The sequence below is a fragment of the Betta splendens genome, chromosome 21 (assembly GCF_900634795.4).
Source record: "Betta splendens chromosome 21, fBetSpl5.4, whole genome shotgun sequence".
Taxonomy (NCBI): domain Eukaryota; kingdom Metazoa; phylum Chordata; class Actinopteri; order Anabantiformes; family Osphronemidae; genus Betta; species Betta splendens.
Window position 1 is genome coordinate 14,491,132 of NC_040899.1, and position 12,651 is coordinate 14,503,782.

A 12,651-nucleotide genomic window follows, 5' to 3' on the forward strand; every position below is an offset into this window, starting at 1 on the left:
TGATGCGAGTGAGCTGAGGGTCAGATCCTTTGCTGAACTGGATGGATTCATCTAAGATGAGCCCGAAGATTGTAGTCACATGATGGAAATAATACATTCAATACAAAATCACCTATCTATATTTTAGTGGTTGGTCTTAGTCTAGACAGTTTCAATCAATACTTTAAAATCATGTTTCTGTCTAACCTCCATCTCCTTTTTGTTCCACAGCTAGTGGCCTGTGCCTTTTAACCAAATAGCCAAATAAAGGATTTCACAGCTGACTAATTGTCCTTGTGACTTTCTTGTGTCATGTGTTTCTAGAAAGCGTGTGCTACAGACCCCAAGCTAACTTCAGTTCATTGCAATAAACTAGACAACCTAATCTCCCATACTGTATTTACCATGGATACACATGTTGGCCCTCTTCCAAAGGTATCTTAGCCTTTTATTACATGATGACCTATCTCGTAGTATCTGACTGTCTAAACAAAGTGAAAACCCTAGCATCATAAAATCACTACTCAGTCTTAAGATTTTTTTAGAGACGTAAAAATAACTGATGTTATCATGGTACAGAACTACTTCATGTTACTGTAAATTACAGAATCAATAAACTGTAAACAATATCCTGTTTTTGATTTAAAATCCTGCAAGGCAGTTTTTAGTCATATAAATCGCTACATATATATTTTTTTAAATTTTGCTTATATTTTACTGTCGTCTTTAATATAAATAACCCCAGTGACCCCAGGATGGTATTCATCTGTCATTCATTTTATTATAGAACTTTATTTTATCTTTTCACACCTATACCAGCTATCAAAACAATTACTGTGTTTTGATGAATAGATTTTTCTTGGGAAGAGCATGGGGGAGGACGAGTCTGGACTTTGACTGGACCACTTAACATGACAGGACGTGTGAACTCAGGCTTTCATACCGAGCTTGTTGTGTTTAGATTATTGGAAAAATATGCAGAAATGGACGGACGTATGTGCATTTAGTTTTCAGAATAAGTTTCATAGTTTTTATTATTGGTGGCTGCTCCAAGGTTTCTAGTTATGATTGCACCTGGCTGGATCATCGGTTCCACACCAGGTTGAGGTCAGGCGGGAGGAATGTTACAACTGTAGCACAGCTGAGCAAAAGTCTGGAATGAAGCGGTGACCGCAGACAGGCAGAGAGAGCAGGAGCGTGGGTTTGGCCTCCTTAGCTCCATTTCTGTAAGAGAGAGACAAATGGTAAAGAAGAGAGACCTTCAGGTTCACAGCATTGTGTGGTGCAGACGTTTGGGTTTTTCGGTCAGAACCAGGAACACTTGCTCTGCTCTTTACAGCCAATGGATTTCACTGCAAACAACCTCCTGTCTCAGATGTTGTATGCCATTTCAGGGGGAAAGGGTCAAAGAAGTGGAGCAGGGATGCATTTTGCAGTCCTTCTTGGCCTGACGGAACAGCATCACACCCACTCAGGCACCTGAAGCATCAGCCTCCGCCAGGAAGGTTCACTTGGGATGTGGCAAAGTCAGAACTGAAGCTTCAGTGAACCTCCTCTTTATTTGACTAAAGGCGTTCTGGGCTACTTCCATCCTAACACAATGCACTTCAGAAGAGGTGAGCTGCTGTAAAGAACTGGCTAGGGGCCGGTCTATCACACAGCCACATGTACTGTACTGTAGAGAGACAACACTCACTCTCACACTCATTGGCAACTTATAATGCCTGGTAACCTAACTCTGTGCCTTTGAACTGTGGTAGACTGGACTGGAAGAAAGCAAAGCCGCAGGACAGACTTTTTTTTTTCACCAGTTTTCTACTTTCTCTCCACACCTGACAACGTGACTCACATGTACATGCAGTGCATCCACAGTTACTCTTTAATTTATATTATTTTAATATTTGGCCAATCTAAACATCTTATTTTAGGCCTGGCTTCTTGGGTTTTGCTTGGGAAGTTGTGGTGTGTTGGGTATTTCCCCTCTCTACCTGTTTAAATAAGGTATCAGCAAGGCTTTGCACCCTTTCTCCTTTGTTCTTTAGTGATTCACTGTTCACAACCATTGAGTTGAACAGAGCACAGTGTGAACCGTGAATATTAATGCTGACAAACAGCTTTATTGACAGGAGTCTGTTCCACCCTCCAGGCATCCAGCACAGATAATTTGGGAGGATACTGGGCCGTAAAGTTTATGTGGTGTCTGAAATACAGCTGTCTTCTGCCATGGAAGGAAATGATTCATGAGAGGGAGAACTGCACAAGCTAGTTCTGTAACTGCTTCATTCTGTTGTCTACTAACTTTATTATCATTATTATCTTTATTGATTCAAATGGTTTACTGGTATCAAGTGTGAAAAGATGCTGCTGTTAATTTGCAGACATGCCAGTAAAAATAAAACAAAAGGAAACTGCCATGCTCCTCACAAACAAAGGGCTTCTTTCTGGATACATCTTTCAGTGTCATGAAGAATGTCACTAATTTACTTGCTAACCACACAGGGGTGCTGTGTACCATGCAAAGCACAATAACTAATGACTACCAAAGTAGTAGGTGCTGGAACAAGACACAGCTTGTGATTAACTGACCTCCATCTGTTGGCGGATCCAGCTCAGTGACTCTGTGATGGAGGTATAAACACCCGGCTTGTTCCTCAAAGCACAGCCATCTCCCCAGCTGGTTGCTCCAACCAGTTTCCATATAGATGAGGCCTCACACGCCAGCGGACCTCCGCTGTCTCCCTGAGGAAACGTAGATGCAGATGAAACACAGAACAATGGAGGCGCACACATCAGTAAAAATCAGCTGAAACTGAACTGAGGCGTTGCAGTCAGGCGTTGCAGTGAAGAGCTGACTGGTTAAAAGCTAGAAAAAGGGAAAAAAAGATCCAAGATAAGTGATTTCTGCTGCTCACAGTTTCTTTGCTGTAGTTCTTTAAACGCTTTGGGTAAACAGTGAATATTAAGGCTGAAAGAGAGCAGCTGTACCTGACAGGAGTCGATTCCACCTTCCAGGTATCCGGCACAGATCATCTGGGAGGATATTAGGCCGTTGTAAACCTTTGGCCTGTTGCAGGTCTTAGCAGAGATGAGTGTGACCATGGCTGAGCGCAGTGACACACTGGACTCACCTGAAAAACACAAAAGACAAAATATCCACACACATATTACTTGCACTTAAGGTTCAGGTACAGTTAAGATATTTTATGTGCTGAATTGAAACAAGTAAAAACAACAAAAACAAGGCCAAAACAATAAAACTAAATAACACAATAAAAATGTGCTATGTCAGTTTGTTCTCATCACAGACCTTCTCCTTTCCTTAAGGACAGGACGGAGCATTCAAGTGTCACTTGGATAGCTCACTGTTTGAGCAATGAAGTTTTTCTTGGCTTCATAGCTCATAGTTATGACAAACCTTTTAATAATAACTCAGCTCTAACACTTCTGTACTCACCACCATCCTTAGTTGCTCCCCAGCCAGAGATCCAGCACATAGTCCCCTCCACAAACTCCTCCTTATGGTTGGGCAGGCAGATGGGCTGCACATAGCCTACACAAAAACATTTCATAGACTTCACAGAGTAACAGATGCCATATTAGTTATTGTTATTTTGATCCGAAAAGGAAGGAAACCTGAGAGGGCGGCACCACTCAGCTTCGGTCATGAGACTGAAGCTGAGAGACTAACTTTTCAAAACATATCTCCACTTTAATTTTGATAAAGGACAATATGGACAGAGACTGATCCAATACAACATAATTGAGCTTAACATATATACATCCTGCCCACAATGCACTGTGGAACCCTACACAATTTGATGGATACATTTAGATCAGACTCGTGCACTTATATGGTGTTTTTTTTAGCTTGGGAAAAGTCAATGTCTTCATAACGCTGCATAATGTGTTGTTTACTGTACTATAGTTTTTACAGCATTATGTAGTTTTACATTGCATAATTATGAGTGACTACCATGGAACAGGTTACTGTGTGTGCCTCAGGTTACATTAACTCAAACTTTTATTTGTCTTAAAAGATGCACAGCATTTCCTATTCAGTCGAATGATAATACAGGCGCTGGGCCACAACTACATCACTGTCTCACATATCAATAGTATCAGACTTTTATAGCTGTATGTTAGTGAGAAAACAGCTGTAAAGGGGTACCAGTACCGTTGAAAACAAGCGAAGTGTTGAGCTTAATCAGCGCAACGTCGTAATCCAGTCCTTTATGATGGTAGCGAGGGTGGTATATGATGTTCTGCACAGCCAGGTCCTGGGCCGCATGGGCTGGTTGCTCTGTCAGCCCCACAAGAACAGACCACTTGGGGGGGTCTATAAACCTGATGACAAACATTGAGTGAGACCAAATGTTGGTGTCAGCCTGGTGTAGGTGAGGGGCACACTCATGTGTGACCAGGCTTCAGCCTGAAGTACAGTTTCAAGTGTTTTTTTCATTTTACTAAACTAAAGCTGTGATTGAGGGAACGGCCCAAAGTATAGGTTCATGTAGATCATGAAGTTTGTATCTACTCCTGAGTGAGTGCTCTGTTGGGATATAAATATTGGAATATTGAGTCTGACAGCTAGTGAACCACATCACAGTGTTTAGAGAAGACAAAGAGAGATGGAAAACGCCAAAACCTTTCTCTGAAACATATTTTTGTATGAATTGGAAGCTTAATCTAGACGTGTTCACAGTAAAACCCTTTATATCTTAACTGGTTTTCATTGTGTAACTCACCCATACACACAATGTGCTGCAGTGAGGATCCATTTTGATGTTATGATGGAGCCTCCGCACACATGTTTTTTGTTATAGTGGAGGCTGACTTGCCAGGGGAACTGACCCGGTATTGAAATGCTTCCTCCAACAATACGGCTACTGTAAAGAGGCCTGGAGCCACACTCTGCAAAGAAACATATGACATGCAAACATGTTATGCAATGTTTTCATTGTGGGGCTAATAGAGGTTTTCTTATTCTTATTCTTACCTTTAGTTTCAACACAACTCATGCGTTTTTATTAGACTTCTTCATTCTTTTGAATGGCAAAAACTTTCAAACTCCATATTTATGCCATGCAGAACTCAGCATAAACATAAACACATACATACACACATTCCAAGTTTTCATTTCATCCTAAACCATCACAGAAAGAAAGAAATGACAAGAAAAAAATCACATATTTTCTCACCAAGACATTTCAGTGTTGTCACCATCCCGGAGCTGCAGAGAGTCTTACTGTGGTGACACAATAGGTGAAGTCCAAATCACAGAACGCCAGTATTCAAAAAGAGACCTACCATGTGTACTCTTTATATTCAGTGCTTTACAACTTAGTGCAAAGGAAGTTTTACACTAGTTTCTTATGGTGTAAACGCCACTTTACTGAGATGCAGTATAGTTTTACCAGGATGTTTTCCCAGCTCACAACACCGCGCATACAGTAATCCCCCTCTGTTTAAGGTAATGTAGACAAATTTGTTGAAGAAAGAAAAATAAAACTAAAACCAGGCATTGCTTTTGTATTGTGGTTCAACAGAATTTTAATCTAGCCAAAAAGATTTTTATTATATACAAGCTAAATAAGATATTCTGATGAAAATTAACACATTAACACATACAAGTCATCATGTCTGTTAAACTTTTGTTAAGCAATATAAAGTTTAACTGTTTCATTTGGATTCATATATAAACACTAATGGGTTCTGTTTATATAATGTTGTTTACATGTTCAAAGTAAAAAGTATTGGTCCAAACACAGAACCCTGTGGAATCCCAAAGCTGACTTTTGCTAGTGTGTGTAATAGGTTGTAATTTATAGCAGTGAATGCAGTCTCAATAAGCTTTTTTACTTATCCGTGGAAAAGTAGGAGGAGTTCAAGTATCTTACACTATCTATGTATTGTGTAAGTGCATCAGCAGCAATAATTGCTGTCAAATATGGTGAAGAAGGAGTTGAGCTGAAGGCACAAGCTCTCTGATCTATATTTCTACTCTCACCCACAGTATGGTCATGAGCTTTCATTTGTCATTGAAAAGATAAGACGAAAACAAGCTCTACAAACGATGAAAGTATGAATCCTTCACAAAGTGGCAGAGCACACCGCTCATAGCAGACCACTCTTTTTCACACTGAGTGGTGGTCTAGGCATCTATTTTTTGTGCACCACCGGGAAGTGGGTATGATTTCATTTGTACAGAAATTGCTGCTGCTGCTAAGATTTAAGAGGGAACAAGCTCATCAAGACTATTACTTTTAGTCAACTTGGTTTCGATACTGAGAGTAAACACTGGACTCATTCCTGTAATAATGATGAATAATATGTGGTTCTATAGCAACCTGCAGGATCTTTGACTAAATGGTGGAATGCTGCCTCTCTGGAACATGGGTAAATATGCAATGTACTATGAACAGATGGAACTGAGTAATGTCCCCATCTGTGTACTGTACTGTATGTCTGTCTAATTGCTAATTATAGGACTAAGGACGCTGCTTCTGTTGAATCCTAACACAAAAGCCATGTCTGGTTTTCAGGTTAGTAAAAATTAAAATAAATCTTGAATGATTGTAATGATTATCAATGGCCAGAAGATACAAAACAGAGAAACTGGGCAGATGGGGCTATTCATCAACTAAACATATGCTATGTGACTTTTTATAATGCTGCAAACAATGTGAACAATAGGTCACATTATATTTTGAGCTAGTGGTACACATAGAAGTAGCACAGATGCAGTTGTACTGGACTTGCTTGATTGATATTTATCTAAGGGTCACTTACCACTTTCACTGTTCATTTACATAATCAGTCATTAAGATGGAGATGTGGTTTGTACCTGAAGGTTGTAGCATTCTGGAGCTTAATGATCTGTGACTGGCTTGGGTTGATTGACACTAGGTTGTGCTGTAGGTTCTCCTCAATGGAGGTTAGCAAGACAAAATAGGACTCCACATACCTGACAGACACACAGCAGCAGACAATGTGTGAGACAATGTAGCTAGTGATGGAAATACTCAAACCAAACAGTGTTTTATTTAAAAGTCTTCACATGTTGAGACTGCGGTGCAAATAACCAGTATAAAGACTTGCAGAATATTCATATTTATAAATTTTTGGAGGAGTATGTTATGAAAGAGTGCAGAAGCAAAAGGACAATAGATATTGTTTATAGATCAGATAATAGATTTGCAAGCAGCAAATACCATAAGTATCCCAGCTGTTTGCAGGCAGAGACCCCCAGCCAATTGTTCCAGTCCTCTGAGCAGACTGTGCTCCATACTCCCTCTTTCTGGATCTGCAGCACTGAGCTCCTCCCACTCAGACGCACTGACAGACAGACAAAGGAGACTATTGCTCAAACCAGTGATCATATGGTAGAATGTTTATTCTCTATGACACTGATTTAATATTTATATCTCTGACATTTGCCTCATGCTGGTTATATAATTTAAACCATATATGCAACATTTGACTCGTTTAAACATTAAAGAACCGTGGCTATTAAGATTTGTGCATTATCAGATGCCTTCTACCAGGTGTGCCAACCTTTTCAAAGTGAGAGGTCTGAAGACAGGTTTCTATGTGTACACACCTCCAGAATAATTCATAATACTATAATGTAAGGCCTAGGTTATGCATCTTTTAAGTGTTTTACTGAAACACATGCAGGTGACTGTATGATTTCCTGTAGTATGTATGTGGAAAGAGGTAACCAGCATGGAAGACACAAAGGTTATGGGTGAGAGTTGCTTATATGCTTTCCTGGGCAGAGGAAGCAGGTGGAAGTCATTAGGAGGAGCAGAGGAAACACCAACGAGTGCCAGAGGGGACACGGCCAAGATGCACGACGAGGGGGGGAAATGACTTGTCACATATGTGAACTACATCAGACAACTCTAAACTCAAAACTCACTAATGCTAGTCATAAACCTTATACTTAACCTCATTGCATATTGTTGCAGAGCTGTGGTTCAAAGGCACAATGACAGCTGTTGCAGGAAGTAAGAAAGGTAAGGTGTAATTTGGTTGACGTAGCTGCTGGCGGCCCTCAAAATGTTTTAATAGAGCAGGATAATACAGTATGTTGATTACAATGCATAATTTGCATTGTTCTTCATTCTCTGTATATATATATATATATATATATATATATATATATATATATATATATATATATATATATATATATATATATATATATATATATATATATATATATATATATATATATATATATATATATATATTTTTTTTTTCCAATTATAACAAATAACAAACAATAGATAGGTTGGGAGTGCCCCCTTCTTGATGTTGTAAGGTGAACAATGTGAGAGGAAATGTGAGGATCTTTAAGCTAATCTTTTTTAATTGTCTGAAGTCAGAAGCTGAAAGGACTTTTTGTCCTACACAGTACAGCAACCAAGATGTCATCACCCACAATGCAATGCAATGCCAATAACAATAGCAACTTACTAAAAGCAGAATTTATATTTAAAAAAAAACCCAACTAAACCAAGGTCCATGAAATTTTGTAACTTGTGCTAGGAAACTAGGAAAAGCTAGGAAGACTGATGTTTTACTGTATATGCTTCCATAGATTAGAAAGATTTAGGATTTTGAGATCTTTATACATTTTATTTCTCTGATATAAATTTACTGTTCAGCTAAATATCTGTATTTCACTTTCTAAGCAGCAGTGCCTAGAAAGACATTCTGTCATGACTTTGTGCATGAGCATCTCACCGCAGCCCAACTCGTCCTCTCCATTGTGACACTGCACTACTCCATCACACTGAGCGGAGAAGCTGATGCACTGCGATGACAAACCACACTGAAACTTCCCCGTACATCTCAGAGCCACTGCAAGCAGACAGAGAGGCCAACAATCATCTCAGGAGCAGCAAGCTTACAACAGATAGGATGTTAGGGCCCGTGGATGCGGCTGTTTCAAAAATGTGTTTCCATATGTAAAAAAGTAGAGTCTCTAAAGACAATAAAAAATATTGGTTGAGCTCACTTCATTATTGCTAAATGAACCAAATTCTCACCTCCAAGGCCGATGCAGAGAGCGAGGGTCACCACCAGGATGACGCAGCATGTGATCAGCAGCAACACTGGATGGGCCAGCAGTACACGCTTCCAGCTCTTCTCCGTCTCCTCCTCTGCAGATACATCACAATGGCCAAGTGCTTCAATATTTTATAACATTAATCATTTTTCCAAATTATTTACACGTCTGTGATGAGAGAAGGAAAACTGAACATCTTGCTCCTATGCACTAGTTTTAACAAACACAAATATCTCTTTTTTTACTGCATTAACCACATAATGTATTTTAACCGGCTGAGATGAATCAGTCTTTGTATGAACACAGAGTAGTTGTTATTTACATACATATTCAATAGTCACACCTTTTGCTCAGTTACCTATTGTTAGTCAGTCCCACTATTAATTTAACTTGACACTTGACTGCAAACAAATAAAGTTGGACCACTGTTATCTCAGCAAAAGTGTCAGTGTCACTCATCCCATGATAAGTGCCTTTGATGAGGAGTCTTAATATGTGTAGTTTCATGTAGCATGAAAAGCCATTAGAAGCCCTCACCACTGATAAACGGCTGCACCTTGGTGACCGGCAAAGTCGGGCTGCGTGCAGCTCTATGTTGGGGTTTTTCACATTCCGCAAAATTGTTGTCTGACTGGGGTTCGGCAGCAAAGCTTCCCAGGGGGCTGACGTTCAGGGTGTTCGGGGTGTCGACAGGGGGGAGGTCTTCCTCTGTCACAGAGACCACCTCTAACTTGAAGGGGTCTGGTGGCTCCGTTGCCTCTTCCATGAATTCCTAAATGGAGGCAATGATTTTAAACAGCTTTAGTTCATGCCTGTGAAAGGTTTGGATTTAATAAACATTAACATAACACCTAAATGTGGACAATAGTCTGCCATCGCCAGACTCCAGACAACAGTGTGTAAATAATTCTGTTCAACAACCTGTTGTCTGCAGGTATCAGATGTTAACAGGAACCTCAAGCCACAAATAAGGAAATGAAGGTTGTCCAATGTTAGTGCTCAAACCCACAATGACCATCACAACCATTAACTGCAGTCAAAACAGAGTATTCACCACCAGTTTTCAGCTCCTATTCCTATAACTAGGATTGTATAACTTCCACTTACTGATAAAGGGACTGATGTGTCAACAGCAGCAGGGACGGGATCTGCAATAGTTGAGAAACAATGGAATTAAAGAGATAAATGTGTAGAAGGGAAGGGTGAAAAATAAGAACACAAGATTAAGCCCACGTACTGATTTCCACAAAGTCATTGTCCATGATCAGCAGAGATATCACTATTTACAATAAGCTTCCGGTCTTCCTCTCCTTCCCCCTCTTTATTCCTCCTCTCTTGCTTTCTGTCTTAATGGCTGGCCTCCTGTCTTGTCTGCACTTTGGTACAAAAGGACATTTGAGTGAGTTAGTGCTGCCGCTGGTAGTGGGGATCGGGTGACCCTCACTGTGGGTCGGATTACAGACTCGTGTGTCCCCTGACTGTCTGGAAACACAAGCTGCAGTTGAAAGTCCAGACAATGCTCACTGACTTCACTGCTCAGCTGATTTATGGTATTGTGTCTATAAACAGGTTGTCCATTATAACACATTATTGCGTTTTATATTTACACAGTTAGGGCAAGTGAAGATAAAAAGGAAACTGAAGTTTCATGAACAGCACTGCTTAGGTCTATGTACGCTCCAAAGAATATCATAAGCCCTGGTTTGCCTATTAATACTTGCAAGGATGTACCCATTCGATTAAATAAAGAAAGTACAATTAATACTAATAACCAAATTAGGAAAAAATGTCTCAAAAAGTAATTACTAATGATAATATTGTACAATGTCACTTAGTCTATATTAGTAACAATTGAAAGAATTAGTTTGGCACTAGCTGTCTGAAATCAGTCAATGTTGCACCACTATGAACAGCTAAGTTATTACAAACTTTATTAACTAATTTAATAATGATTATCATCAACAGTGCTTCTATAAAACAGGGCTCATTACAACTGTAATAACTGCTGCTTGTTTTTGTGATTGTGTCCTAGCTCAGCAGTCTGGTGATGCAGAAGCCGGCCTTCTGCCCCATGGACAAAAAGAGGAGACTTTGCAGAAACACAGTTTTGGTGCCCAATCAGCAAAATTTGACTCATAGCTTATGTCTTTAAGCAGAAGTTGTAGCTTAAGATTTCAGCGTGGCCTCTAAAAATCTCTATTTCAGCATTTGGGGGCCGTGGGAAACGGCTCCCTTTCAGCAACCTTTCAGGAACTTGAGACTGATGACATAAGGTGTACTGGTAAATTTATGAGGAACTTGGAATGATCTGAGCTCCAGGTCACTTCAGTTTGAACTAAAATGAAGCCAATGTGAGACTTTGGGTGATGGGACTCCTGCCATGCTCTTGGAACTGCCTTAGCTTTTATCACCATTTGCCTCCAGCAGTTATCAGGCTTTTAGAGTTGCATGTAGGTCAGTTTTTGTTGTTCATTGTCGTTACACAGTATATCACCCCACACCCCACAGAATATAAGGTGTTAAAGCTTCCAGCAATTTCTTCCTATTAGACCCTAATGCAGATTCAAACACTCTTTGGGGCACCTGACATATGTTTCTGGGTTGGAGATTGAATGTAGGCTTTGCTACATGTTAAATAAAAGAAAGAAGCTTTTGTGTAGGTTGTAATTCAAGATTTTCAAGGGTACTATATTTAACATATCATTAAAATTAATGTCATGTTAAGCTAAGCTTGTTTGTTGCCTCTTTAAATTCTTTGAGTAGAAACTGAAATAACTCTTTTGATATACAAACACACCCATCACCTGGATGGAAGAATCCAGGTGTAAATATTGGCAAAGGTGTGTGATGTGCCTACTGATTCTATCATTGTTTTTTGGGTGGACCTTGGATTTTAGAAGGAATCCAGAGAGCTGCTAAACATGGAACTGGTGTGAGGAGTAGTGAGTGGCTATTAGTATAAAGAGAAGGAACAAAATTTAAAGGAGCAATTGGAGTTTAACTGTGAGAAAACATACAAACAAGTCCCTACCTCGCACAACACACAAAATGATGAATCACACAAAATCCACACAGAAAGGGAAAGGTCTGAGCTTTCTGCTGCGGAGACTAATGTCTTTTGGAATGCAGGCAGCACTAGTGAGGAGCTTTATGACGCTGTGGTGGCCTCAGCTCTCCTCTCTGGAATGGTCTGTTGGCGCAGCAGCATCTCCAATAGAGACAGATGGTGACTGGATAGGCTGGTCAGGCTGCCAGCTCAGTTTTAAGGATGCGATTGGAGTCAGTGCAGGAGGTGGACGGTAGCCAGGCTACAGTGTCCTGCAGAAGCTAGTACCCCTCACAGTTTGGTAAATATTTTACTATAGCTTGTTATGTGACAATAAAGAAATTATATTTTGCCACAATGTAAAGTGTGTGTATAGCTTGTAACTGTGTATATTTGCTGTCCCCTCTGGCCACAAAGGTGAGTACACTCCACTTTAACAGAGAACCACCAGAAAACACAACAAACACGGCAATATTTCATCTGATCCTGGTCAAGCCAAATACAAACAATAAACACTAAAATAAATAAATTAGCTTATTGGTATGATTAA

General features: G+C 39.9%; 1 protein-coding gene across 1 annotated transcript; it reads right to left on the bottom strand.

Annotated features, from left to right (window-relative positions):
- Positions 1–981: 981 nt before the first annotated feature.
- On the bottom strand, positions 982–10,383 carry tmprss3a (transmembrane serine protease 3a). The gene is made up of 14 exons (XM_029136371.3): positions 10,293–10,383; positions 10,163–10,203; positions 9,593–9,827; positions 9,036–9,149; positions 8,731–8,847; positions 7,191–7,314; positions 6,824–6,943; positions 5,178–5,224; positions 4,725–4,890; positions 4,154–4,323; positions 3,434–3,529; positions 2,965–3,107; positions 2,566–2,718; positions 982–1,203 (listed from the first exon to the last, which is right to left on the bottom strand). The coding sequence occupies exons 1-14, from the start codon at positions 10,315–10,317 to the stop codon at positions 1,192–1,194; spliced, it is 1,563 nt and encodes a 520-aa protein (XP_028992204.3). The 5' UTR covers positions 10,318–10,383; the 3' UTR covers positions 982–1,191.
- Positions 10,384–12,651: the final 2,268 nt, after the last annotated feature.

Bases quoted from the DNA above. Each gene is read 5' to 3' on its own strand.
- tmprss3a (XM_029136371.3), bottom strand. From the start codon at position 10,317: ATGGACAATGACTTTGTGGAAATCA. The intron at 8,848-9,035 runs GTGAGAATTTGG...GTCTGCTTGCAG, and splicing joins TCTCTGCATCGGCCTTGGAG to TGGCTCTGAGATGTACGGGG. The intron at 5,225-6,823 runs GTACAAACCACA...GTGTCACCACAG, and splicing joins CAGAATGCTACAACCTTCAG to TAAGACTCTCTGCAGCTCCG.